Here is a 27,956-nt window from a genome sequence, read left to right as displayed (position 1 = left end):
AAGTTTCTGAGTTTATCGGGCGCTTTTATTTTGGAGTTCTTACCCGGAAGTGTAACAGTTTTTAACCCCGGCTGAGACCGGGCTGCTGTACTTCGTACTTCCGCTCTAACACAACTGCTCGGCAACTCTATTTATTTTGTTATCTCTGTGTGTAATGGCTGTTCAACTGAAAGACAAAGACGCGTACCAGAGACTGAACTATCTTTACCAGGTAGGAAGTTAATAATAAGGTGAAAGTTAACGGCTGTCGTGTTGTCGGCAGCAGTCACGTTGCTAACATGCTAGCTGTGCTAATCAGGTGTGCTAATGATTGAACTCCTCTGGTTTCATCTCTCTGCAGGCTGCTCACTGTGTTTTAGCACAAAACCCTGAGAATGTGGAGCTGGCTCGTTTCTACTGCTTCACACAGAAGACCATCGCAAGACGTTTAGTGCTCCGACAGTAAGTTTGTCACCTCAGTGTTATTGTGTAGTGTGTTTCATCTGGGGTTGGTTTTATTTTGAAGGATGAATTACAGCCCTTTGGGTACATCAACATTATGTTCACACAAAAATGTTCATATCAGGGCTTCATATGCAGAGAGGGAAAAACAGAATAATATAATGTATTACTGGCCCACATGACATGAAATATATCAAACACAATAAGTTTTAATTGTCACTTTATTCTGAAGGCCTTTTATTGTGGTGCATTCTTGAAAGTAAAGTCCAAAATCTGGATTGGAGTACACCTACCTCATCTTGTGAATGTCAAATATTCCCAATATTAATTTTTTTTTTTTTACAAATAATAATGATAATAATCGTTCCCTCTTCATTAAAATTGAAAAAATAATTAAATAAAAAATGTTCACCTCTTGAATGCATATATTTATTCAACATTTAATGCACATTACTGAACATATTCCTTGTGTTTACTCTTATTCTGTTACTGTTTTACTCTATTGATGTACATATTGTAGTTACATTTTCACATTTTATTTTTAATATTTTAATATCTAAGTACTGGTGTTAAACACTTTAGCATAATGCACATTTTATTAGTATTTTATTGACATTTTCATTGCTATTTTATTTTAGTTTATTGCCAATATTTATATATTTCTATTTCATACTCATTTTCGTACTTCTTAGAATGATCTATTCTTTACATCAGAGTAACTGTAACAAATCCTCAGGGATCAGTAAAGTATTTCTGATTCTGATTACCTTCAAAACATATAAAATGTCTTCATCAACCCAAAATATTCTGGTATACATACAGTGATAAATGTTCACAGACAATACAAGAATCCTCATCACCAGCTTTTTTTGTTTTTGCAAGATATATTTGATGGAAAACTATTAAGGGAAACCACCTTAACTTTATTATTAAGACAGAATTTGTCCTTAAGTAGCACAATGTTCTGCCAGTTCATCTCACTGGCATAATGCAAAAGTACACCTCTTGGCAAAGCATCAAAAACCACTGCACAGTCCTTTGAAGTAACTGGTGAGGTGAATCTTGAGAGGAAGTCGTTATACAAGCAGAGTGCCATCACTCAGATTGATGATGACNCTGCCAGTTCATCTCACTGGCATAATGCAAAAGTACACCTCTTGGCAAAGCATCAAAAACCACTGCACAGTCCTTTTGAAGTAACTGGTGAGGTGAATCTTGAGAGGAAGTCGTTATACAAGCAGAGTGCCGTCACTCAGATTGATGATGACTCATTTTGCGCCACGTTTGCTTCCTTTTTTTTATTTTTTTTATTGTTGCACAGGGATTTATATGTACACAGACATTAATCCAGTTATACAAATGTATTTGGGTGATAATTTTATTTTTCAGGCTTCCTAGTTGATGACATATATGTAACAGATGTGTCTGTTCACATCAACAAACCCCATGAAAAGATTAAAACCAACAATGAATTAATACTGCTATGTAGCTAAAGCCTGATATTGTCAAAAAATCTAATACAAACACACACTGAGCCACACTGTTGCACAGGGTGAAATGCTCCTTTATTACAATGAACATGGGCGCTGCCGTTTATTCTGAGTCAGTCCTACAAACACTGTCCTCCTGCTGTTAACACTGACTAGAGTAACAAATGTATATTAATCCAGCGCTGAAAATAGTCCTCAACAAGTGCACAGTTTCCTCCTGTTTGAGAAACGTTTACTAAAAACAACCAAGCGAGCTGTTGTAGAAAATTACTGATTATTAAAAACTGAATCTAAATATGCGTGATCCATTTTAAAAGATTTGATGCTCCAACAGGAACCAGTGAGCTTAAGGATGAGAGCCAACATCAAAAGTGTTCATTCTTTCAGTGTCTTTCCTGTGCAAACATAAATAGATTTTCAACATCAGTTAATTGTGGATTTTATCGCAGAGACCCGTCAGTGAAGAGAACATTATGCAAGAAATGCTGCTCACTGCTCATCCCTGGTGTAACGGCCACAACAAGACAACGACGTAAGTCAATTCATTATGTTTCCCCGTGTTACCTTGCATTGCATACTGAGTGTAATCAGCTTGTAGATGTCCTAACTGGCTCACTGATGTGTTTAATCTCAATATGTATGGTAGAGACACTAACTGACTGTCTGTTGTTGACTTTGTGTCGTTAGGCAAAAAAAGAAAGACCCGCTTCACTGTTGTGCGGTGCCTCAGCTGCGGCCAGAGCAAGACGTTACTGAATGATCCAGATTATTGTTTATGGGCAGAGCGTCCGGAGGCTCAGCTGGAGAACCAAAAGCAGCCAGGTGACAAACCTCAACTCTACACGACACACCAGCCTCACAGAGGATGCTCTCCATACACATAAGCCCTCTTTCCACCGAGCAGTACGGTTTAGTTCAGTTCGTTTCCACCCGTCCCCATGTTTGGTCCCCCCTCTGTTGGGGTACCTAGCACACAGATCTGGTACTAAAAGGTGGAGCTGTGAACACTGCAGTCTGATTGGTCAGTAGAGGACGGTCACTCTGCTCAGGGCTGAGTTGTGTCTGGTTTTGAGGCTCATGTAACCACTGTTCATACTGTGGAGAGTTTTATTAGTAAACTGTAACTATAAAATGAAAGGATGTTTTGCTGCCTCACAGCAGCTGGAGTCTGAGAAAAAATAACTTCATTCACTGGGCCGACTGCCGGCAACTTTTAAGGTGGAACATTAACTTGTAATGTTACTCAATGCATGAGTTGATGACGTGAATCCATCAGCACACCTTAAATTTCACTGTGACAACTTTGACCATCACTTTAGTTTTTATATGACAGACACTTTTAGTAATGAGTGGATCTTCAAGTGTTTATATTCATTTTGGCCGGGTTATGTGAACTGCATATATTCTAATCCTCACCCAGAGAAAAAGTAAATCGCAGAGCGTCGTTCCTGTGGGCTACAGCAAAACTAAAGCCCTGAGCTTGCCTGAGAAGGACTAAAAGCACAAAGCTGCTATTTTTAAATATCCCATGGAGAGAGACTCTCACTGCAGCCTGTTCTATTTTGTTCTGAATGTTCGTTCTGTGGACAATAAACGAGGCGCAGACTGATAAAGGAGGAAATACAGCGAGTGCTGGACGGAGCAGTGAGTGACAACAACCCCGCCCACATTTAAGAGGACTGTCTGTGGTGGAAATGCTAAACAGACCGAGGGTCTAGGTACCATGTCTGAAGGGTTACTGTTGGTTCCAAAGGTACCATACCGAAAGTGTTTGGTGGAAGCGAGGCTGTGCTTATTTAAACAACACTCTAGCTGAAGCATCAAGATTTGTAGCATGAAACCGTTTTTTTCCAAGCTGTTTCAGCTCCCATTGAGGCAACAAAAAGGGAAAACACTTGGTACTGACTCTTATTATTTATTCTCTGTCATCCACAGATCCAGGCCCGTCTGGTAAAAAACAGCCTAAAGGCAAAAAGCCTGATGCGTCAGTGTCCTCCACACCCAGTGCTGCCCAGAGCACCGCCAACACGTAGCAGCAGTCCCCCTCTTCTGACTGTCAAATATGAAGGACTGATATTTATTTTCTGTTGCTCAAGATATGGGTAACATTCTCATGTTGAATATATCCATAGTTTTTTTTGTCATTTTATTGATTACGTTACTTTTTGGCCTCTGTGAGATCATTTTCAGTGGTTTTCTGCAGTGTGTACAAGTGATTTTTTTATGCTACCAACAGATGGCGACCATGTGTCTTAAACATGGTGAATTTTTTTCCCAAAAGTAAAACTTCATTGATGGCAATAATTTAAAACCAATGACAAGAATGGAAGAATTGAATTGATTTGTCATTAAGTTTTATCCTTAATATTTTAAATTGTCCACACAAAATCTCTTCACCATTAACCAGGTAATTTCCTAAAAGGCTGATTAAAAAAACATGGAGTTTCTCTATTTCTTCTTTTCTCCTTTCTCTCCCTTTGGCACTCGGAAACGTGTCTTCTGAAGATACAGTAGGTTCTTCGCAAAGATCCTCGGTACATGGCCCATGTACAAGAGCAGAGCCAGAGTCATGCCTAGAAAACAGACATCCACTGTAAACACTGTTCACTTATAAAGAAATGATACACATATATGTCATTTTAATGTAAGTTACCAGTGAGAGGGCCCAGCCAGTAGACTACTGCGTACTGAGTCAGGGTAAATCCAGGACAGTGGAAGGTGAGGCCATAGGACAAGGAGGGATTCATGTAAGCTGAGGTGTAGCCTCGGGCTGCAAGAGGGAACGGACAAATACAGATTATGGTAGTCGCTCTTTATTAAACTGATGCTTTTAAAGTGGAAACAGATGCATAAGTCTATCAAATGACAGTTGAAACAGGGTCACACGCATGACTAATGTGAAGGTGGAGTCGGAGGAGCTCATTCTAGTGTGTATGAGTTTGTAAAAGCAGAAACTGAAGCACAGTCCTGATCATGAACATTAAAAAACTATTAATGAAATATTCTCCAGTAGAAGAGGTTAGTACCCACTTAATACACAGAGACATGAGAAAATATAGGTTGCAGGGGATTTAGGCTACTATTCAAAGTAAGAGACGGGCAGCACAGACAAAATTCTCAGTGCTTTTTTGCATTATGTAGCTGCAGAGAGACTGATTCTGATTTCTCACAGGGTTCCAGTATTTCAGTGACCCTTTGTTTTATTTGCAGAAGTTTTAAATTTTAGTATTCAAGTAATTTTCCTGTGCTCATTGTCTCATATTTGCAAACACAAAGTTTCTTTGTATGAATGGACTTTGAACCCTTTCTTCGGTGATGATAAATCAGGGGCCAGGTTGACCTGACACGTACCTGTATGGGACAGGAAAGTGAGGAGGACGGCGATCAGGGGCACCCGGATCAGAGCCGATCTGCGCCGCAGGTTCAGATGGATGAGATGAAAGATGAGCGTGCAGACACACTCGGTGAAAAAACCCTGAAGCACAGACACCAGCAGAGATGTGCTGCACTCTCTCACCATCAGATTTTTGATCATGTGCATGTCGGTCAGCTCCAGACTCCAGTAGTACACAGCTGCAAGAAGGGCAAGGTGGGCCCCCAGAAACTGGGCCGCAACAGCAAGGAGAGTGGGCAGGGTGTTGGCCTCCAGCTGCAGGAACTTCAGCACAACCAGGGTGGGATTCCCTGATGCAGCACCGCAGATCACGCCGTGGGTCAGCAGCACCACAAACAGTATGGTTAAAGTCACATCAGGCCCCAAGCCCCCGGCCCACTCACCCACCTCCACAATGGTCTGCACCTCCAGCCAACACGCCACCAGCATGAAAGAGGATGCAAACTCCAAAATGAATCCAAACCGTGGCCATTTTTTAAGGAGAGTCCGAACCGAGGCTGCAAAAATGACAGCAGCCAGGAAGTATCCGAGAGATGCGTTCAGTCCAGACATGGCTCAGATCGGGTGTCACCAGCTGTTTCTTCTCCAAAAGAAATGAATGAGGGTTTGACTCAACAACTCTGCTGACTGTTTGGCAACGTGGCACATGCAGACACTTGTTATCAGTGACACGTCAGGTTTTTATCCCACAACCACCTGCCAAAATACACATGGGCCCTGACACAAGGTCAGGTCAAGTAGTTGACCGTCATTCAGTGGTCATTTCCAATTAGATCACAGCCTCAGTTCAATACTTCCTCCCTCCCTCTACAGGATAACTTATACTGCACCTTTTCAAAGACTAAATGGCTGGAGAGACTAAATAAAAATGCAAATAAAACATACCACTGGATTCAAAGGCTTAGGGGATGTTGGGCTGCTGTAAGGACACAAGCTTTTTACTTACAGTCCAAAGATAGTTGTCCAGTGTGCATCATTTTGCAAACAGCTTAACTGAAAAGCAGTAGAAAATAGGGTATTGATTGGTCTAAGGAGTAATTACAGTGTTTCTCACTCTTAGTTTTACCTTTTAATATATTGGGAATAAAACTGAGGTTGAGCACAAGTTGGGCGGGGTGGGGAGGATCAGAGGTCAGAGGGTGGTGAAGTCCAGTTTTTTTGAAGAGCTCGAGGAATCTTCTCCAGTGAGATATCTTTTGGCGGCTTTTTTTCCCAATAACTTTCATGAAATATGCCCCAACAACTCAAATTAAATACCAAAATATATCACTACACTGGACACACGATACACCTCTTTATACGGAGTTTTAGTGCTTCTTTTATTTATATATTTATATATAAATAATATATTTATTGTAACATCAACAAGTAAACAGAGACAACCGTTGCTGATAATACTTGGTCATAATTATTTATTTATTTTTTAAAAAGTCTATTTTTTTCTTTGACATATTTATGTAAAATAAATTGATTTCACAATGAAAATCAGTCTGCTTTTACTGACAATAAAATTATTGTTATAATTATTACTGAAAAAAAATATTCAATTATTTACAGTAAAATAATAATTGTAATAATTTTACAGTAGGAATAAATAATAATAATAAGAAGAAGAATAAGAATCTATGTTGTGGATAAAAATGCATTTCTTTCTATTCAAATATTTATGTAAAATAAATTAATTTCACAATGAATGAGTGCGCCTTCATTGACAGTAAAATTATTATGATTATTGAAAAAAAATGTAATTTTGTTTTTTACTGTAAAATAATAATTGTAATAATTTTACAGTAGAAATAAATAAATATAAATAATAATTTATTTTGTGGATAAAATTCATTTTTCTTCCTATTCAAATATTTATGTAAAATAAATGAATTAATTATTATTAACTGAAATAAATATGCTTTCAGTGACAATAAAACAATAATAGTTTATTATTATTATTATTATCATTATTATTACATTTTAATTTTTTTAAGGAAAAGGCACTTTTGCTTAAAATATTTATGCAAAATAAATGACAATGAAAAACTATGCTTTCAGTGACAATAAATAATAGTTTATTATTATTATTATTTATTTATTTATTTTTTGGGGGAAGGGCGTTTTTTTATCAAAATATGTAAATTACTATTATCTATATTATTATTATTGCATTTATGTGAAAAAAAGCCTTATTTTGTGTTAAAATATTGTAAATTACATAATTATTATTATCAATATTATTATATTCATGTGAAAAAAGCTTTTTATAATAAAAGTATTTATGTAAACTAAATGATTCCCAGAGTGTAAATCAGTGTGTGTCAGTGACAGTAAAGTCACCACATGCTTTAAATTTGTTGAGCGCTCTGTGTCGGTGATGCTCCGACTAGAGGCGGAAGTTGTGAAACGTCGACGTGTGTGTGTGTGTGTGTGTGTGTGTGTGTGTGTGTGTGTGTGTGTGTGTGTGTGTGTGTGCGGCCAGTGAAGTGATGGCAGGGGAAGAGCCGACAGTCAGAGAGGAATGAGAACTTGTCGGGGATGGCGGACAAACCTCTGACGGTGTTCGTGAAGCTGTTTGCCGCTGGATTTTACGGACTGAGCTCGTTTCTCATCGTCGTGGTGAACAAAAGTGTGCTGACCAACTACAGGTAACGTTAACGGCTGTGCTAACGGCTCTGACGTTAGTTGGGGAGCTACCGTGTTAGCTAACCTAGCCCGTGGAAGTTTGATTGGCTAATAGCGGCGGAGCTCATTAAGCTAACAGCAACTTTTGGCTAGCAACGTTGCTCGAGTTGAAACAGGAGAGCTTCAGTTACAGCAGCACTGTAGCAAGCTATGTGTTAACCTAGCTTTGTTAAGGACGAGGTTAGCTAACGTGCTGTGTGCTCAGCTTCTAACTTCAGCTGTAACCTTCCAGTTACCAGTGAATTATATATATTAATCATTTAAATACACACTTTCAACATTTAGAAATATCGCAGACACAATCAGAGCATCCTGTTTACACTGTATAAACTGTCACATCCATCTACATCATGTGTACAAGCAACCTGTTACATTAGCTTATCATTACACTGCACTGTTGTCTTACTGTTTACAAACTTAATTGTTTTTACTTATTTATTTATTTACATCCATTCTGTACATAGTAGTCAAATGTTTACTCCATTCAGATTTGTTGTCCTTGTTATTAGCTGCATGTTTATTCTGTGTTTGTACATTGAGAGCAGCAGAAAACAGACAGGGTATGTTAGGGGTGGGCAAACAATCGATACAGCATAGTATCGTGATATTTATATCGTATCATCACAGTGCAAAGTATTGATTTTTCTAATTGTATGAATTATTTAATAGTACAAATACAAACTAGAATAGAATAATCAGTCCACTAGATACATTTTGCTGCTGCAAAAAAATGGCTTAAGTTTGATCAACAGACTGCAAACTAGTTTTTCTTTGGGGAAATAATTTACAATTGTCGAACCAAGTAATAGGGTGGCACGGTGGTGTAGTGGTTAGCACTGTCGCCTGACAGGGTTAGGGTTTTTGTCCAGGTACTGCGACTGGGATAGGCTTGACTCCCCCCTGCAACCCTCAAGGGGATAAGCGGTTAAGGAAATGAATGAATGAAAACAAGTAATAAACTGCAATGTGTTTTGTCGCAACACTCAGCATATCGCAACATATTTAAAATCGCAATAATACTGTATCAAGTATCGTGATAATATCGTATCGTGGATCCTTTGGTGATTTCCACCTCTGGAGTGTCTGCAGGCCCTTAAAAGTCTTACAGTGTCTTGAATACATTTTATTTTGTAAATATTAGGCCTTAAATGTCATTAAATAGTCTTAAATTTTAATTTTTGTGAGGTCTTAATTGACATATCTCATTTCATTTAATCATCAGTCAAGATCTTCTGTGTGAAAGTCCACATTTATGATCCAACAAATCTTTAAACCTAACACTGAACCTAATGCTGTCTTTTTACTGTCTACCTGCACTTACCTGTCGCCAAAATGTAGATTAATTTACTCACTCTAATAACCACCTCCCTACAAAAAACCTACTCTCAAAGTCCGCTCCATGTTGAGTCTCAGATGCTTCCGTCAGAGCGGAGGTTTTGCCTCTCTTAATGTAACATGAAGCGTTATAGATCGTCCTTTGTTCCACTGACAGTGTGTGATGCTGGATTATGTGTGTCAGTATTGTATTGTCTGTTTTGTTTTACTTATGACTACTGTCTGTATCTCAAATTGCCCCTCGGGGACATTTAAGTTTTACCTCACTTTACCTTACCTCTGCATGGAATTGCATACTACTTACTGTCATTGCTTGAATAAGAAAAGGTTGATTTGTCCAAAAATCAGTCGGTTGGAAGAGGTATTAAGAAGCGTTAAATCTAAGTGTCAGATCTGTCCGTGCACACTTAAGTTACTCGGCCATTAAAGCCGATTCTGTTTCACTGGGACTAACGTGAACTCAACTCCGCTCTTCCAGGTTCCCCTCCTCAATATGTGTCGGAATTGGACAAGTAAGTTGAATGCTTTCCCGTCTTTCTTCAGTGATCGTCACCTGCTGAAATCAGTCAGAGTTTAAGTTGTTTCCTGTTAACTGTGTGTGCAGATGTTGGCCACAGTGGTTGTGCTGTGGGTGGGCAAGGCTGCGAGGGTGATCAGCTTCCCAGACTGTGATGAGAGCATACCTCGCAAGGTGAGACCACCTTTCCATCAATGAAATGATTTCCAGTTCACCATGATCAGGGCAGTGATTTCATTTACGTTCACCTGGTTCTACAGACGTTTCCTCTACCTCTCCTTTACGTGGGAAATCAAATCACTGGTCTGTTTGGAACCAAAAGGCTGAAGTAAGTCCTCATCCCTAAACTATCTAGGCCAAATGATGGTGAAGGGGAAATTCATTCGGTGCCATCATGAGCTCATTGGGCATGGCTGTTAATGTTTGGCTGAGTTAAAGCAACTTATGTCCTCTTCCACCAGTCTGCCGATGTTTACTGTCCTCAGGAGGTTCTCCATTCTGTTCACAATGCTGGCTGAGGGATTTCTTCTCAAGTAAGATGGCACATGGCAGATAACCCACTTTTCTCAGTCATTTACTGGTCCTATTACTCACCGGGACACAAAGCCGCCCTTTATGTACTCTATTGTGGTTTTTATTCACATCTCAAAGCAGCCAGCTAGAATTTCATTGCTCTACTGTCTTTCACCTTTGCCAGAAAGAAGTTCTCCAGGCCAGTCCAGCTGACAGTATTTACAATGATCCTCGGGGCGTTCATAGCCGCAAGGTACGTTCTACTACATCCAGGTGTCCTGGCTGTAAAACAACCAGAATTACCTTCACTACAAAGGGTTGTCCTGTCCTTATTTATGTCCTCTCTAAGTGATATTGTCTTCAGGGTCATTAGACACATGTTATACTCCTGCAGTTAAAGGAGCCTGAAGCTAAGTTGTTAGTGACAGAGCACCTATTTACTTCCTAAACACTTTCTTTCATTTTCTCTCGTCTCTGTTCGTAGTGCTGACTTGTCCTTTGACCTGCAAGGGTACGTGTTCATTCTCATGAATGACGTGCTGACTGCAGCCAATGGAGCCTATGTGAAACAAAAATTAGATGCTAAGGTATGTGGCAGCGCCATCTTGATGAATATAACCATTGTTGGACTGGAGCTGTTTTTGGCATTGAGCTGATGTTGGTGGATATAGAAAACCCAAACTGTCTTTCAGCGTCTGGCTTAAGGGAACTCTGTGTACATAAACACCATGAGTGGTTCTTTTTATTCCCCTCTAAGTTGGTTATCGCTGTTTATACTTGTTTTTGCAGAGAAAGTATCACCAAACCTCTGCTTTACTGATTATTTAGCATGTTTTCTTGCATTATTTATAACAGTCAGGTCACTTACTGTGTGACTGTTGAGTCTGAAACGGCTTGTAGCTTGTTTTAGTCGTTTTTTTTATGTCACATGCTCAGCTCTCACATTACAGCAGACGCTGAACTGGGTCCAGATTTAGTCTGTGATGTCTGTAGTGCACCATCTGCTATGGCACAAGACAGAGAGGTGTGTGTGAGTGATATTACAAGGGAGTGAAAGATGGAGCCACGTGAAGCGGAATCAGACTAATGCAAACAAGAGGCTCTAGGTAGTGCAGTGGGCTGGCCATGCATGACATCTGTATGCTAGTTAGTGAGGAATGTACTGAAAGACTTGTGAATAACCCTCTCTGTTCTGCTTATTTTTCATGTTGCCCTTTCTCCATCTGTTTCTATGCTCTTTCTCACAGGAGTTGGGGAAATATGGATTGCTGTATTATAATGCATTATTTATGATAATTCCCACTCTTGTGTTGGCTCATGTGACTGGGGATATGCAGAAGGCAAGTAGTTCGACTCCTCTCTTGTTTGTGCTTTCTTCTCTATGCAATCTATTTCTAATTATCTTCATTTAAAACCTCTAAACATGTTTATTCATAGAAGATGTATTTATAAGATTTGGAAAATGAAAGTGTTTGAACAGCAAGTCTTTGTAGTTAGTTTACGGGGTTGGTAGTGATCCGTTATTGCGAGGTTTAATCCCAAATTGAAGTGAATTCACATGTGTTTAAGTGTGTGAGTGTGTGCCGTAAATATGGGCTGTCTGTTATTTGGTCAGTGTTGGCAGAGACCTTCTGGTTTGCCCAGCTGGGGCCCAGCAGCCAGAAAGGCACAAAGCTGCTATTATGCACCTAGTAGAGTTATTACAGCAGTGCCTACAGCCCCCTTTGACTGAAAAACCTCAGTATAGATACAGACTACTACCTTTTTAAAGCTATTGGAAACGCAGTGTTGAATTTGTAAGTGCGCAAGTGTTCGTTGTATCTTGCCGTCAAATTTCCTAAACAGTTCTGCATTGCTCAGTTAATCCTTCCTTCCACTTAACGCCAGACCAGACACATCTCTAAGGACCTGAATATTTTGACCATAAATGATCTTTGATACACAACTGCCTACATAACCAGCTTTACTCCTGTTTTTATATGCTTTTTATGTGTGTGTTTTCACTCACAGAGTTCTGTTGTTTCTGCTTCTCTTGTCAGGCAGTGGAATATGAGGGTTGGTCCGACATGATTTTCCTCGCGCAATTCATCCTCTCTTGCATCATGGGGTAAGAAAGCCAAAGCTCATGTGTGACGTGCATGCATGCGCAAGGATTGTGTGGGTTTGTTTTTTTTGCCAACATTGAACATCTGGATTGTACTAAATGTTTGTGGTATTGCTACTATCCCAGTGGTTTAAGATTGTAGGCCACAGTCTGACTAAGTGTGACGCTCACAAAAACTCTTTGTCAAGTCTGGCTACCATGTTGCATCAACATTGTGAAAATCTGACATGTTGCTTCAAGAAGTGTTGAGTCATTTGTAATATGATAACATGTTTGTTTTGCAGGTTTGTTCTGATGTATTCCACTGTGCTTTGTACGCAGTACAACTCTGCATTAACAACTACGATTGTGGGCTGCATCAAGGTAAACTGCAGATCTGTGTGTGAAGAAACAGTTAAATGCACTGAAAGAAAAAAACATAGAGGTCTGTTGTTTAGGATTAAATGGTATTTAATATTTATAATTATGTTTTCATTAGTTAATAATCACTTGAAAATGCCTTAGACTGAGCTGTTTATATCTACATACGGAGCGGGTCCTCCTCCTCAGAGTCTGCCATGTTGAGCTATAGTAGCCCAGAGTTGAAAAATCAAAGACAGGCTCTAGATAGGGTGATTCACGTCCAAATATCTGGCAAAGAAAAGTGAATAAGCACCAGGTATGACAGGTAAGACTGATGAGTGAGGCAGACTAATGTTTGCAAATAAAACCTGTTGTAATGGGCTCAGTTTTAAAGCCACAGTGAAGACACTGGTATCATATTAAACTAGAGGACCTAGGGCATGTATTGGTACCAACCATGACATGCTAACTTGTTGGAAAAGGGGCCAGAAGCCATATACTTTGGAAAATGTTGTCCCCCTGCCCATATTTCCTAAAGACTGGTCTGTTCGGCTGCATATAAAATACAAATTGGTACTTGAAAAATGTGATTAGATTTCAAACAGGCTCCTATATGCAGATACGTTCAACCTTTTAGATTAAATTGTGCTCATTTTTGACTGTTTTCTGAATGTTATTTTACTTTTAGATTAGTTGACTAAACTTCCATTTAAACATCAGGGAAATTAAGTCGTCAGGAACATCCCTACTTCTTTTGCCAACTATACTGAAACAGTTATATAACAAGTTTACTACACTTTGTGTGCCGTAAAGCACTATGCTCCTCTCCCGGTAGATCTTACCAGTTCATTAAAGTTACATAGTGCAGGAACAGGTGTTTGGGGTATGACGTTGGAATGACAGAGGCGCAAGTCTCCCTATGTGGGCCGTCTAAATCAGTGGTTCCTGACTGGTCCAACCATGGGTTCCAGATTTGTCCTTAGTCTTTAGTTCAAGGTCCACGCAGTTAATATATTCAGTGTCATACTTGCATTTGAAGCTCTGTTCCGAAAATTCACTGTACTTCAAAATAAAGTGTGTTTTTTTTACAAACTTGTCATGTTCGCGAGTCACTTGTGGTCCATTTAGAAAGGAACCGTGACCCACCAGTTGGGAACAACTGATCTAAATGATGTTGAAGGTGTTATATGGAGGGGAAAAGTTGCATAATGTTGCTTTAATTAGCTTAATTAATACTTTCTCCATTTTGCAGAATGTGCTGGTGACATACATTGGGATGGTGTTCAGTGGAGACTACATCTTCTCTTGGACTAACTTCATAGGTTTGAATATCAGGTATGAAATGACAGGTTTATTTTCTAATTAATGCTGAATTATCCAGTTGTCATCATAGATGGATAGATTTTTTTGGGCCGTTCCATGTTGTTTTGGGGCTCTGTGCAGAGTTTCTCCCCAACAGAAAGCCTCACCCAACTGGCACTCAGCACTTTGGCATTGCGTAGTCACACAGCAGATTGAGTCAGTTACATATAAACAGAAAGGGGAACTGTAAATCCCATATCATATCATACCACGTTGTTTTTTAAAGCCACGTTAGCAACATGCTTCTATAGATGGAAGCGTCGCTTGGTTGGTCCACCATTTTAGTACAGACTCAATTATCTCAACAACTATCGGATGGATTGCTATGAGATTTGTCACTGAGGAACTTTTGTTTGCCACAAGGCTTATTATACATGTAGCTTCTTAGTTTGAACTTAGTACTCACCATTGTTCTCGTCTCTATTTGTAGACAACAACTAAAATAGTAAGGGAGGGTCCACTGTCACTGAGTCAGACTAGTCCTCCCTAAACTGTGAAATCCCAAATGATGCTTTTCTCTGTTGAGCAAAGACAGAGGTCAGTCCTGACACTGGTATTACTGATACTAGTGTGCCAATCAGCTGCAGGAATTTACATGTGCATGTTGGAGCTTGTCTGGAAACATGATGAATTTTGTGACTGATGATGCGTTGCAACATGTTCAACTTTATGCTGATAATGACAAATGACAACTTGATTTCAAGCCTCATTCTGACAACTACTATCAGATAAAAGTTTTTTTAGCCTCTGTGACATTAAAGCTGGGGTGTGAAGTTTTCTGGAAAAGGTAAAAAACAAAACAAACCCAAAAATAGGCCAGAATTTGAGAATGCAGCTCTCCTCTCCCAGTCCCTCCCACCAGATAAGCATGGGCATATACATGTGCATCATACAGTAACCTTCCAGTGCTCCTGACAGAACACAGAATAATAATAATAATAATAATAATAATAATAAGGCTACTTCACAGTGGCATCAAATTGGGGATTTTACATGGTATATAACCACAAGAGGTCAGTGCATCTTCATCAGTAAATCACTAATATGGCGATGGCTTAACAAGTAGCAGGTCACATGACCAGGCTGGGCTGTCGGGAGTTGCTTCGTTACACTACTGAGTTCAGTTCAAGTCCTTGCACTATTATCAGCAACGTGACAGATACAGGCTATCTGATATCGATATGTCAGGGTATTTTTACGATAAGGTTATTCTTTTCGATATGTCAAATCAGTAAAAAGAAAAATATATACACATATTAATTTAAGACCATAGAACTGCAGCAAAACAAGTGATCTATTTTTACAGTTTGCTTCAAATATTCAGTAAAAACTAAACAAAAATGATCTCTCATTTCCGTAGTTTGTGAACAACAACAGTAACTCAGAGTGAGATTCAGATTCTGTTACAATATTAATAGTTCAACTAAATAAAATCCACCACAAATTACACATTTAAACAGCTCCCAAATACAAAAATGTTCCCTGGGATCTATATATATATAAATCAACAGGTGATTTCCTTCTTTCAGTAAAATCCTAAATGATTGAGTTGGGGGGTTTTTTCCACCTGGACCTTTATGCTCTGCCATTTCTCCTCTAATCATCACGCTGTAACCTGTGACAGGCCCTTCTGCCACGATAACTACTACACATTAGTTTTTTTGTTGAGCTGCAAGCGTCTCATAGGTTTACATTACCAAAGGTTTATGACAGAATCAGTTGACGACACTGACTCCTGTGTGCGCACGGCGAGAGAGGAGAGGGAGAGACGCTGTGCTGCTGCCAGAGGAGCCGCTGAATGAGTTCCCTCTGAGCGGTAAGTCGCTAAAAGAGTCTGAGAAGTCCGGAGCTGTTCATAAAACATTCAGGACGCCACAGTTTATTTCACACTACTGAAGCTGCTCCTCTTTTTGGAACCACCATAGAGTCAGTAATAATTTCGCTTTCAGCCATGCTTGTTGTTACCGTCGATAACAGTATATCATTATGGCAACAAGTTGAAATATTGTGGGTATCACAATATGAATTTTTCAGATGATATAAAGAATTATACCAGTATTATCATGAGCAAGATGATATGGCACACCCCTAATCTGAATTTAGGAAACACAGTCAGTAACTAAACAGGCAACAACAGAAAGATAACAACTTGTAGCTTATAAACAGTGTTACACATCTGGTCATTGATAAAGTTGAGCACCTCGTGGGTTAAGCTGTAAGGTAAGGTAAGGTAAAACTTAAATGTCCCTGAGGGGCAATGTAAGATACAGATAGTACTTCTACAACAAAACAGACAGTACAATACATCCATTACAGTCCAGTGTGACACACTGTCAGGGGTAAATCATGGACAGTTAGTGGCCACTGCTGGTAAAGATAAGTGATAGCAGACAGGACAAAGGACGATCTGTAACACTTAGTGCTACATTCAGGGAGGCAAAACCTCCACCCTGATGGAATTATCATTATTATCATTATTATTTATGATAACCTAGATTGTTACTGACTGTTGTAACAAAGGATAATGACAACAAGAATGGAAGAACCACCCTGTTTCCTTTGCCAACTCTTGGACCTGTAAAGCTCTTTATAATTACACAGTGTGATTAGAGACTTGAGCTAGCTTCATAGATATGAACCTGAATTAGCTGCAGCTGTGAGCCTTTGGCTACAGTTAGCAGAAGGCTCAACTATTAGCCTCCATCTCTAGCTCTCTAGCATGTTTTGTGTTCATAGTCACTCTTCTAGACTTTTTTTTTTTATTATTATTTTTAGATAAGTCCATCTCTCTGTTTATGGTTGCTTTGCAGTGCAGGCACTTGTTGCCAGTGCTAGCAACTTTTTCTGCAGGATTCTCTGACATTGAATTAGGCTTTCACTGAAGGGACGTGCAGCTGCATTTGTGGACCAACCAGTAGGAACACCCTCCCTCTGAAATGACCTGTGATTGGCTAAAGTTTCCCATCACGGCCTATATTTTTTAAATCCAATCCAATCCACTCTATTTATATAGCACATTTTGCAAATCACAGACGAGATTTAAAAGATTCGTCATGGGATGGAAGTGCATTCCACAATTTAGGTGCTGCAACTGAAAAAGCACGGTCACCTCTGGTTTTCAGTTGTGTCATAGGGACCTCAAGTTGCAGCTGGTCAGAGGAGCACAGTGACCTTGGGGGAGTCTTAGCACGAATAATGTCACAGAGGTCCTGAGAACAGAGTCAAGAGGAGGTGCAGAAGTCTAGTTTTCTCTCAGTTCACTTGAATTACAATATGCTTAAAGTTTCAAACACCTGATGATGAAAACCAGTTTTTCATTCTTCAGTTTTACAAATGAATCTCAGTAAACACAGTGATGACCAGCCTTTCAGAAGGGTTTCAGAAGGGTAGGGCTGCACGATTAATCTAATTATTATCAGATGTGTCACAACATACTATTACGAATGAAGCATTGTTTTGCCACGGAGATGCCCTGACCTACAAATCATGTTCCACACAGAAGGGAACATGCATGTTTGGTACAGACCACGCTTAAAAATCTTCCTGGGGGGAGTTCAAAAGTTGTTTTCTGTGGCCTGTCAAATAAATCCAGTGCTGGAAAATGATTTAAATCTTTTTAATTACTTAACGGAGGGGAATGAACGGGAGACACTCTGTCTGTGTTTTATAGCCTACGTCTTGTATATGAAATGTCTGTGGTGTCGCTGCATTTTTAAACAGATCTGTCGCCTGCATCCAGGCGCTGTCTCAGTGTCGCACATTAGACCACAACTACCAAGAAGAACGGCGACGCGCTATGATCCACCGCACACACAAACTAGCAGTGCAGCGCTGGACGGCACATGTGCTGAGGTCATCTCACAGACTGACTTACAGTAGCACGTGCAACATATAGACTGATGTCGCACTGTAGATTAATGAACAGACAGATTAAACAGGAGCAGCTCTGTGTCTCTCTGAGTGTTGCTGGAGACTTTGTGTGTGTGTGTGAGTGAGTGGGGCGGAGCTGTGCAGAGAGAGAGATGCACACTGGTATGCGTTACGTAATGCAACTTGAACCTATATCAATATAAACAGCGTGATCTTGATTGAAAATGTGTCCATATATTGTACAAAGTCGTTATATTGCCCAGCCCGACTGCAGCCTCACAGAGGGTCAGATTAAATGCCAACATTAACGTGTATTAACCTTCATTCAGTGATCTTGTACAGGTGTGTTTGTATACTTAAACACAGTGTCTGTCTGTGTTGCAGTATTGCGGGCAGCCTGGTGTACTCCTACATCACCCTCACAGAGGAGCAGTCCAACAAAGCAAGTGAAAGCACCAAGCTGGACATCAAGGGCAAGGTGGTTGTATGACAGAGACACTGGATCTAATTATTTTTATGCTGTTGAACGAGAAAACTCTATTTTTAGTACGACTTTTATTTATGGAGTATTTTAGCAGCCGAGGCGTGGGATGATGGGAACTGTGCTGGGGAAAACGTCTCTCTGTGTGTGTGTTTGTGTGGAAACAGAGCCACACGGTCACCATGACTCTCCTGCTGCTGCCATGGTTACAAACCCTCCAGAGGGATTGTGGGTTGTTTTTTTTTTTAGATGGTGTTTTCTTTTTAAATATTTGTATTTTGATACTGTACATGTGAGCATTGAGAAGAAGGGAAACGTGGAACCAATATTATTTATCTTACAACATTTTTTAAACACTTAGACAAACTGAACGTTAAAGCGTTGGGATGATGTAATGTTTCCTGAATACAGGAGTGAACAGCTGGAATCAGTGGTTATTTAAGCATGGGTGTGTACTGACGAATGGTGGGACTATTAAGTAATGGCTATTTTAAAGGCACAATCCTTATTTTTTATTGCCTTTTCGGTTTTGCTGTTTACAAGGAGTGTAACTTTAGATGCCTTCTAAGCACAGTGAGATGCACTGACACTGTCATTATCTGTTGTTTCAGTCTTAAATACATTTCTTTTGATTTTTGCGCATACACTGTTATAAGCTTGTTACGGACGAACGGTAATGACAGTGATCTAACCTCATCCTTCAAACAACCAAAGTGGATGGGCAGTGAGTGGGCCGTCAGTTCCCATCAAGGATTGTGGCTTTAAATAAATGTTGCTGCCTTCTTTTGGGAGATAATTTTAAGATTACAGTTTACATTTTGCTCCCTCAGTATTACAGAATGTTTGTCATGACTGGTCCTCTCTATGCAGACTTATCAAACTTAGTTTGTTATGTGTACAAGGGGATCCATGTGTTCTTTTTTTTCTCTTGACACAATGTTGACGCACTTTTAACTGAGGTAGCGCCTGCAAAAGGGTGAAACTGATTTGCCTCACCTGTTACATTCATTGTTGGGATTGAGATTATTGTATTCTTCTGAAATGTACGTTTCAGGTTTTTTAAGTATTACAAGAGAGACGTGGTTTTCTAAACCTTTAATAGTCAGGTACAAGCGTTGACTTTTTCTTTTTTTTTACATTTTTATGTACATCATTTTATATTTATTACTTTTTTTTAGACTAATATTCATTTTGTAGGTGGAGTGGCTTGTGAATTGTTGATGCTGATCTCATCTCAAACACAGTAACCATGGATTTGTAGCTGAAACACAGTGATGTATTTTTACATTAAAAAAAACACCTTGTTGACACGACGTATTCTTTTGGCTTCGTTGTTCAGGTTGTGACTATAAAGTGACTTATCGATGATCTTCAGGTTACTCTATTTTCTCCAGTCTCCTCTGATATCCAACTTGTCTCATTTAAATTAGTAATTCCATTTATATTTGTAATATTTTTTAGTCTATCTATTGTCATTTAATCTTGGATAATTCAATGCAGTTCTGTAACTGAACCTCTGTTTGTATTTGCAGCTGATGATAGACAACAGTAAAGAAATGGTTCCCCCTTCTGGCCAAATATGTGACATCACATTGGACCCACAGGAGTAATTCTGCTGCAAAAATAAAATCAGGGTTAAGTAAGTTTTGCCTGAGCAGATATCAGACACTTACATTTAATGCAGTTGGGTTTTTTTGTGCCAAATTTAAGACTGATTTTTGGACAAAACATCTTTCCTATGCGTCTGTGCTGGCGATAACTGCGGCCAGAGGCAGTATGTATTTGGGTTGTCCATCCGTCCCGTTCTTGTGAACACGATATCTCAAGAATATCTCGAAGGAATTGTTTTAAATTTGGCACAAACATTCACTTAGCCTCAGCGATGAACTGAAAGATTTTGGTAGTCAATTGCGACCTCACTGCGACCTCCCAAAAGCCATAACTCAAGAATTCATCCACTAATTATGACAAAATTTCACACAAATATCTAACAGGATATAATGATAAAGTAATGACATGTTACACCCAAGATGTCAAAGGTCAACATCACCGTGACATCGTAATACTTTCTGGCCATTCCTCAACATCACATCTCAGAGGGGGAACATTTGGTCAGATACTGAATCAGTGTGTGTGAAGCATCCATGTGTTCACAGGCATGTAAGTGCAGCTTGACTGGTTTGCGGTAGTTCTAGTGTTTTTCAGTCATTGCAGGTTAGTAGTATATATGTGGTCCAATGCAGAGGTAGGTTTGATGTTGGTATATGGTTGAGTAACATTACATTTGCAAACAGGTAGGTGCAAGTAAGTAGAAAGACAGTACTTAAAGACTTTCACACAGAAAAGCTTTAAAAGATGGGTAAATAAATTAGTCCAAATATTTGTGACAATTAGGACATCACAAATTCAAACGTAAGACTACTGAATTACTCAAGGCCTCATGTTTATAAATTTATTTTAAGTAATTTTAAGGACCTGCAGACACCCTGACAAATACTACAAATTAATCTAAATATAAACAAGGATAAGTTGAAGCACAAAACTGAGAGAACATGTTTTAATACAAAAAAACCAGACCATACATGTCAACATAATTTATGATACATTCCCACTACCAACCACTACTAATAGCTCATGACCTCTGACCTCACTGGCCTTCAGGCAACTCACATTCAGTATAACACAGTCCACACTACACTTACAACCCATCATCTCATATCAATAAACTGGTATAAATACACAAATTAGTGTAAAGTGGTAAAAAGCAAACAAATACAGCTTTTGCATTTATTCACAAAACTGTCAAATGATTTGAATTGAGATTTTATATTAATGTAAAGAGGCTGAGCTAACAGGCAACAGACACAAAATATAATATGTTCAGTTTAAAACTAGGTAATATTGCATTGTCTTTGCAAGTTATGGGCACATGATAAGCACCTTCATCAGTCCAGTCGAACCAAACAAAACAAAAAAAGAAAAAGAAAATGTTTCAGAGAGAGGTTTCAGGATCTGCTGCCTCTGCTCTGATCACATTAGTGTTGTTTGTGATGGCGTGTTTTACCTAAAACGTGGCGTGTTACAGGCCAACACAAACACAGACTAGAAAAACAGGAAGAGGAGGAAATACATCGTTAGAAGAGTTTCACCTAAGCAGTTACAAAAAGGAGCACTGAGGGGCTTGTTAGCGATGTGACCGCAGATCCTTTCTGCACACAAAACAAAGAATGCAGAGACATTCAAACTGAAAATTAAAGCTCTGACACCTGAGAAGTTTACTGCAGGATCACAACTCTAGTGCAATTACAACTTAACTCATTTGGCTTCAGCTCTGGTCATGGCTGCATCATTTCCCCACAGCTCAGTAACGTTTGGACACATATGGCACATGGAGGTGTTAGAGAACAAAGCAAAACACACCTGAATAATTTCAGCTAAAGCCCCGACAGCTTTGCAAATCTTTAAATTCCTTCACCAATTTATATATTGATCTGACGTAATTTTCAGTTGAGGCACACTGCAAGTTAACGACATACGTGGAGATCACATGGGATGAGTAATGAAAGTGTTGAGTGCAGAGATATCATTCAGGTCTTTATATATGAAGCTCCACGAAAGGTTTTCATTCTGAGTTAGTACTTGCACAGAAGTTATTTTACAAGACTGAAAAATGAGTTAGTCTGTGCTACTATTATGTGTCTTATTGACCCACATCATCTCACTAAGTCTTAACACTTTCTATCATAACATCCTTTCTACTCACAACTAGATCAACCTGCTGTGCAACAACAAATCTTAACGGTCTTTGCTCCTTTACAAGGCAACAAGCTGGAGCTCTGCATGTACTCCAATAATGTCTAACTGCAATGTACAAATGAACAAACCACTGGTCCAAGTGTGTTTAGGATGGGCTACAAACAGTACTGTATACCACATAGTAAAAATTCCTGAACACGTCTTTTTCATACCAGCAGCCAGGTCAGCTTAAGATAGCACAGCTTCTCACTTTACCTCACAGGTGCTCTAAGGTTAACATAAACCTAAGCCGGACAAACCTGTGTCACTGGACTGAGAACAAAGTATTCAAACTGCACCCAAACAGGAAGAGCAGGACTAAGCAGCATGGAAGCAGTTCATAAAGCTGTTTAATAAAGACACCTTTCTTTAGCTTACATATAATAAGGTGCAACGCAGTGAGCTAATTTCAGCTATGGAGTTTCTGGTACTGCAAGTTTTATTTTTAAAAAACATCCCTTATATTTAGGTTCCTGAAAGGTACCGTATCGTAATTGTAAAAGTAAATAATAAAGGCCGCCGCCTGCCTCAGCCACACTAGGTGAAAGGTGAGACATTAGTCATTGCAGGAACAGATTTATCTCCCTCCGACCTTCAGGAGAGAAATGTAGCTTTAGTGACGCTGATTGTCTAAAAACAAATAAAACAGAAGGGCCAAAGTCGAGGCATGGAAGCTGTATCCTTTCATTATTCCCCAAGAACAGCGAGGCTTACCTGACTTTTGTATCTCACAACTAATAAGGCAGATAGAGAGAGAGACTTCAGGTATTAAATATATAACTTATGCTTTGATACAAAAATGAATTTAGATTTATAAGAGTGATGAAAGAGGGGGAGGGGGAAACAGTCCAGCTGCAAAGTGTCACTTTAAAGTGTACCGAGGTTCTCAGCCATGTAGCACAGACTGTAGAAGTTGCAGCATATGCAGCAGAGGTTACAGAGCGAGGACAGCAGTCTGTACAGCCACAGACGACCGCTCAGGTGTCTGTATTTGACATCCGTCTCACACAGCTTGGCATAAGCTTCACGGTTGGACGACAGGCCGATGTCCTGACCCAATCCGCACGCCTGCTCGATAAGGTGCATATCTGCCATGATCTCTGACGTCATTTGGCCAAACCACTGAGCGTTCACAGCCGCAACCGTCACCGACACAAAGAAGATGAAGATCTGGTGGGGAGAGTAGAGTCAGAGATTGAAGTAATATTCTACGATGGGTTTTATGCAGTGTGATGATGTGGAATGAACAACACACCTGGAAGGCTTCTCTGTCGTCCAGCAGGTCGCTGGGATGATACACAGCGTAGATAGTGAGGTTAAAGAAAGCACAAGCTGAACCCAGGTGGAGGTAGAACGGGACGAGACGACTCTGGATAAACCCATAAGTGTGTCTGTTCAGGTGGTTGTCCATCACAAAGCCTGTGCCGAGAGCAGAACAACTCGTTAACACTGCATAAAATATCCATGTCTAACGATGACGACTTTAACATGCGCTGAAATAATCTGATGACCTCTACCTGCATTACGACATAGTTGAAGTAAAATTAATCAAGTTAAGAAGTAGTTTTCCATCTTTAATATTTATGACTTAATTAATCACACTGTATCAGGGTTTCCGCTGCAATTTCAGACACATACATGAATCCAAATGCTTGATGCGAGCTCTACCGTACTCCTCTGCTCTATGGTTTTAAGTGGACTGTTAAAACAACCGTGTTTGCATGAACACAGCCACAATGGTTCACCACAGTCATCAAACATGACAACACATAGACTTTGTGGTTAAATATTAGCAGGATGCACAGGTGTTGGAATGTACTGAGGGTTAGAGCTGCAACGATTAGTCAAGTAGTCGTCAACTATTTAATTAACTGCTAAGTAAAATTGATTTATCTGTTTCAAATTCTCTTATTCCAGCTTCTTAAATGTTAATATTTTCTGGTTTCTTTACTCCTGTATAACAGTATACTGAATATGTTTGGGTTGTGGATAAAACAAGGCAGCTGAGGACGTCATCTTGAGCTTTGGGAAACATCAACATTTTCAAACATTTTCTGACACTTAACAGACCAAACAACTGAATGATTAATAAAGAAAATAATCAACCCTGAATATAATCATTAGTTGCAGCCCTACTGGAGGGTCAAGAGGACATTTTTTAGTTAAGAATATAACTGGAGAATGATGTAGTGGTGCGCTCATGGACTGTCTTTTTCACATGAAAAAAAAACACAGATGCTCTTGAAGAAAATGGTCAGCACAAACAACAGAAATTAAGGCACTCATTGGAGCAGGAACAAATGCACTTGAATTAAGTTAAAAAGCCTTTATTCAAAAAACATGGATGCTTACATTTACATTACATTTTTTTTGCACCCTGATGAAGTCCTTCGAGTGGAAACTGGTCAGTGTTTTGATGTAAGCAGCCATGTTTTTGGAATAAAGACCTTTTTTTAAAAAAAAAAAAAAAAAAAAAAAAAAACTTAATTCAAGTCCATTTGTTCCTGCTCCACAAGAGTGCCTGAAGTTCAGTTTGGATCGCATGTAGATCTTGGATATTTGGTGCCTGAGCTACAACAAAAGCAAGTCTGGATCTGGATGTCGGCACGAAGGCGACCATGAAAAAACTGGTTGGAGACAACTCAAAGGTGTGTCACTGAAATCCTGCTCACACACTTGGCACAACGAAAGCATTCTGCACGATCCAATCATGAGTTGAGGGATGTAAATACAGGATGTACTGAATACACACTGTGATCCTATAGCAGTCATTACTGAACTGTGCACGGAGCACGACATCCCTCACTTGTGTTTCTGTGTACATTTCCACAGTGTGTGTGTCTATGTGCAGGGTACTGACTTGAAATGAAGGTGACCCAAATCTGCATTCCCCAGTACGTGGAGAGCAGCAGCAGCTGCAGCAGCTTGACTGTGAACGTGGGCTCCTCATCAGTGGACATGCTTCCTCCTCAGCCTCTCTCCTCTCCAGTCTGGTCTCCACTGTAATCTCCAAAAAGCCAAAGATGCTTTCTTTTGCTTGTCTGGACGGCACGCTCCGGAGCCTCTGCAAACATAATCAAAACCACATCACTATGATGTGACAACATGCAGCATGTTCTAAGTAAACTGGGTAAAAACTGAAATGAGGTAACCTGGTGTGTTTAGCCTCAGTGACTTGCTGATAGGCAGACAGAGTAAATATACTCATCCACACCTTTAGATAAGAACTATGACGTAACTCCTATTGTTATGAGGGCAGCGACAGCTCGATCCAGCTTCTTAAATACACAACACAACCTTCAGGTTTGTGTTGTGTTTGTAAGTGGTGAAAACAGTGCAGGCCACACTGTACCCTAAATGAAACTTCCGTATTGTTGCCAAGATCACTGGGTTGCTGTTTTGACCTTACCCACTGAGTGCACTCCTGTCAGCCCGAGAGGAAAACAAAACTACAGGTGTGCACATGCAATCACTCAAACGCGCTAATCTGCTGAGGAGCTAAAACTCAAGTCTGCAGGCTAAAAACAAAGAGTGCCTAATTATTTAACTCCAGCAGCTGCTAACGTTAATGACTAACGAGGCTGTTGCGAATCTTCAAAGTCACCTTTCACCAAACAAACTACTTCGTAAACCAGCTGTTGTTTGCTAACTGTAGTTTTAATACCACCGTTTAGCTGAAGATGAAATTACAACCGAGTAGCAGCTAGCGTTAGCTTAAGTTTTAACGTTAGCTGCACTTAGATAACTACTGTGGTTACAGTTCACTGTCCTTAAAGTCAGCAGCCGTCATCTTTATAATCTTCAGAGGAAACACAGAGTTAGCCAACACTTTAATTTAAATAATATAAAGTCTGAGTACAGCCCTACCTGCGTTACTAACTACTCCTGACAGCTTGTAGAAGAAGTCTTCGGCTCTGACAGTTAACTTGACTGCTGACAGTAGCTGCGCTATCTCGAGTCGAAGAAGAAGAAGGAGGCGGAACCTCGAGTGTCACAGTGAAAGTGCTCTTGGTAAAAACCGACAGCTCCAACAACAGGTTCTCAGAAAGCCTCCAGACGAAACCTCCCTTCAGTCTGTAGTTACACACAATAGTCTTTGATTGAAAGCTGCTGCTCAGATGAGACAGAAGATAGAGCAGCTCAGGGGAGCAGGGCCGTGCGCAACTGTTTAACACTCAGGGGCCATTTTTAAAGACGCCCTCTGTGACCCGGCCTGGAGGGGGTGGGCGGAGGTTAGGAGCCAGACAGCAAAACTTATTATACATCAATCCTATGTTAGAGGTGCATTATAAACGGCTACTATACTATGACATGTTTGTGATGTACTTTACTATGAGTTACTATGAGGCGGCAGTAGCTCCGTCCATAGGGACTTGGGTTGGGAACTGGAGGGTCGCCTGTTCGAGTCCCCGTCCGGACCAACGGCTGTTTGTGCATGTGTGTGTCTTTCAGACCTGTGTGTAATTGACAAGCAAGAGTGAAAACATTGAATTTCCCCTCAGGGGGATTAATAAAGTAAATAAACTAAAACTAACTAACTAAACTAAACTTTAATGACATACTATATGTCAATATTTTATGACTACATACTATATTATCACTTTTTAATGATGTGATACTCTGACATTTTTTGACATGTGATACTCTGACATTTTTTATGACATTTGATACTCTGACATTTTTATGACGTGATACTCTGACATTTTTTTATGACATGTGATACTCTGACATTTTTATGACGTGATACTCTGACATTTTTTATGACGTGATACTCTGACATTTTTTATGACATGTGATACTCTGACTTTTTTATGACATGTGATACTCTGAGATTTTTTATGACATGTGATACTCTGATATTTTTATGACGTGATACTCTGACATTTTTATGACATGTGATACTCTGACATTTTTATGACATGTGATACTCTGACTTTTTATGACATGTGATACTCTGATATTTTTATGACGTGATACTCTGACATTTTTTATGACATGATACTCTGACATTTTTTATGACATGTGATACTGATATTTTTAAGACATGTGATACTCTGATATTTTTATGACATGTGATACTCTGAATTTTTTATGACATGTGATACTCTGACATTTTTTATGACATGTGATACTGATATTTTTATGACATGTGATACTCTGACTTTTTTATGACGTGATACTCTGACATTTTTTATGACATGTGATACTCTGACATTTTTATGACATGTGATACTCTGACTTTTTTATGACATGTGATACTCTGATATTTTTATGACATGTGATACTCTGACTTTTTTATGACATGTGATACTCTGACATTTTTGACATGTGATACTGATATTTTTATGACATGTGATACTCTGACTTTTTTATGACATGTGATACTCTGATATTTTTATGACATGTGACACTCTGACATTTTTTATGACATGTGATACTCTGATATTTTTATGACGTGATACTCTGACATTTTTTTATGACGTGATACTCTGACATTTTTTATGACATGTGATACTCTGACATTTTTTTGTGGAATATCATACTATTAGCTTTATAACATTCTTGGAACCCATAGGCTGTATTCGGCGTCTGACTTCCGGCAGATGGCGATACAGCCTCTGGGGGCAGACCCCCGATTT

At 39.5% G+C, this 27,956-nt stretch overlaps 4 protein-coding genes across 5 annotated transcripts; 2 read left to right on the top strand and 2 right to left on the bottom strand.

Moving 5' to 3' along the window:
- Positions 1 to 48: 48 nt before the first annotated feature.
- On the top strand, positions 49 to 4,380 carry rpp21 (ribonuclease P 21 subunit). The gene is made up of 5 exons (XM_050055858.1): positions 49 to 211; positions 341 to 441; positions 2,381 to 2,463; positions 2,619 to 2,753; positions 3,867 to 4,380. The coding sequence occupies exons 1-5, from the start codon at positions 155 to 157 to the stop codon at positions 3,962 to 3,964; spliced, it is 474 nt and encodes a 157-aa protein (XP_049911815.1). The 5' UTR covers positions 49 to 154; the 3' UTR covers positions 3,965 to 4,380.
- aqp12 (aquaporin 12) lies at positions 4,368 to 6,414 on the bottom strand. The gene is made up of 3 exons (XM_050055857.1): positions 5,283 to 6,414; positions 4,585 to 4,701; positions 4,368 to 4,504 (listed from the first exon to the last, which is right to left on the bottom strand). The coding sequence occupies exons 1-3, from the start codon at positions 5,875 to 5,877 to the stop codon at positions 4,380 to 4,382; spliced, it is 837 nt and encodes a 278-aa protein (XP_049911814.1). The 5' UTR covers positions 5,878 to 6,414; the 3' UTR covers positions 4,368 to 4,379.
- A 1,355-nt stretch (positions 6,415 to 7,769) lies between these two features.
- LOC126396520 (UDP-N-acetylglucosamine/UDP-glucose/GDP-mannose transporter-like) lies at positions 7,770 to 19,832 on the top strand. The gene is made up of 12 exons (XM_050054687.1): positions 7,770 to 7,961; positions 9,812 to 9,845; positions 9,938 to 10,024; positions 10,111 to 10,178; positions 10,312 to 10,383; positions 10,548 to 10,616; positions 10,848 to 10,950; positions 11,611 to 11,707; positions 12,407 to 12,470; positions 12,752 to 12,830; positions 14,062 to 14,144; positions 18,426 to 19,832. The coding sequence occupies exons 1-12, from the start codon at positions 7,852 to 7,854 to the stop codon at positions 18,529 to 18,531; spliced, it is 972 nt and encodes a 323-aa protein (XP_049910644.1). The 5' UTR covers positions 7,770 to 7,851; the 3' UTR covers positions 18,532 to 19,832.
- A 1,231-nt stretch (positions 19,833 to 21,063) lies between these two features.
- si:ch211-121a2.4 (transmembrane protein 205) lies at positions 21,064 to 26,957 on the bottom strand. Of its 2 annotated transcripts, none has more exons than XM_050054688.1 (4): positions 26,185 to 26,957; positions 25,178 to 25,381; positions 23,573 to 23,736; positions 21,064 to 23,487 (listed from the first exon to the last, which is right to left on the bottom strand). In XM_050054688.1, exons 2-4 carry the CDS (start codon positions 25,275 to 25,277, stop codon positions 23,185 to 23,187), a joined length of 567 nt encoding a protein of 188 aa, XP_049910645.1. In that variant the 5' UTR covers positions 25,278 to 25,381; positions 26,185 to 26,957; the 3' UTR covers positions 21,064 to 23,184. The 2 variants fall into 2 exon arrangements, with proteins under 2 accessions (XP_049910645.1, XP_049910646.1); XM_050054689.1 differs by lacking the exon at positions 26,185 to 26,957 and adding an exon at positions 25,532 to 26,146.
- Between the last annotated feature and the right edge of the window lie 999 nt (positions 26,958 to 27,956).

This window comes from Epinephelus moara, chromosome 10 (genome assembly GCF_006386435.1).
Source record: "Epinephelus moara isolate mb chromosome 10, YSFRI_EMoa_1.0, whole genome shotgun sequence".
Classification (NCBI taxonomy): domain Eukaryota; kingdom Metazoa; phylum Chordata; class Actinopteri; order Perciformes; family Serranidae; genus Epinephelus; species Epinephelus moara.
This window is presented reverse-complemented; position numbering and strand designations above follow the sequence as displayed.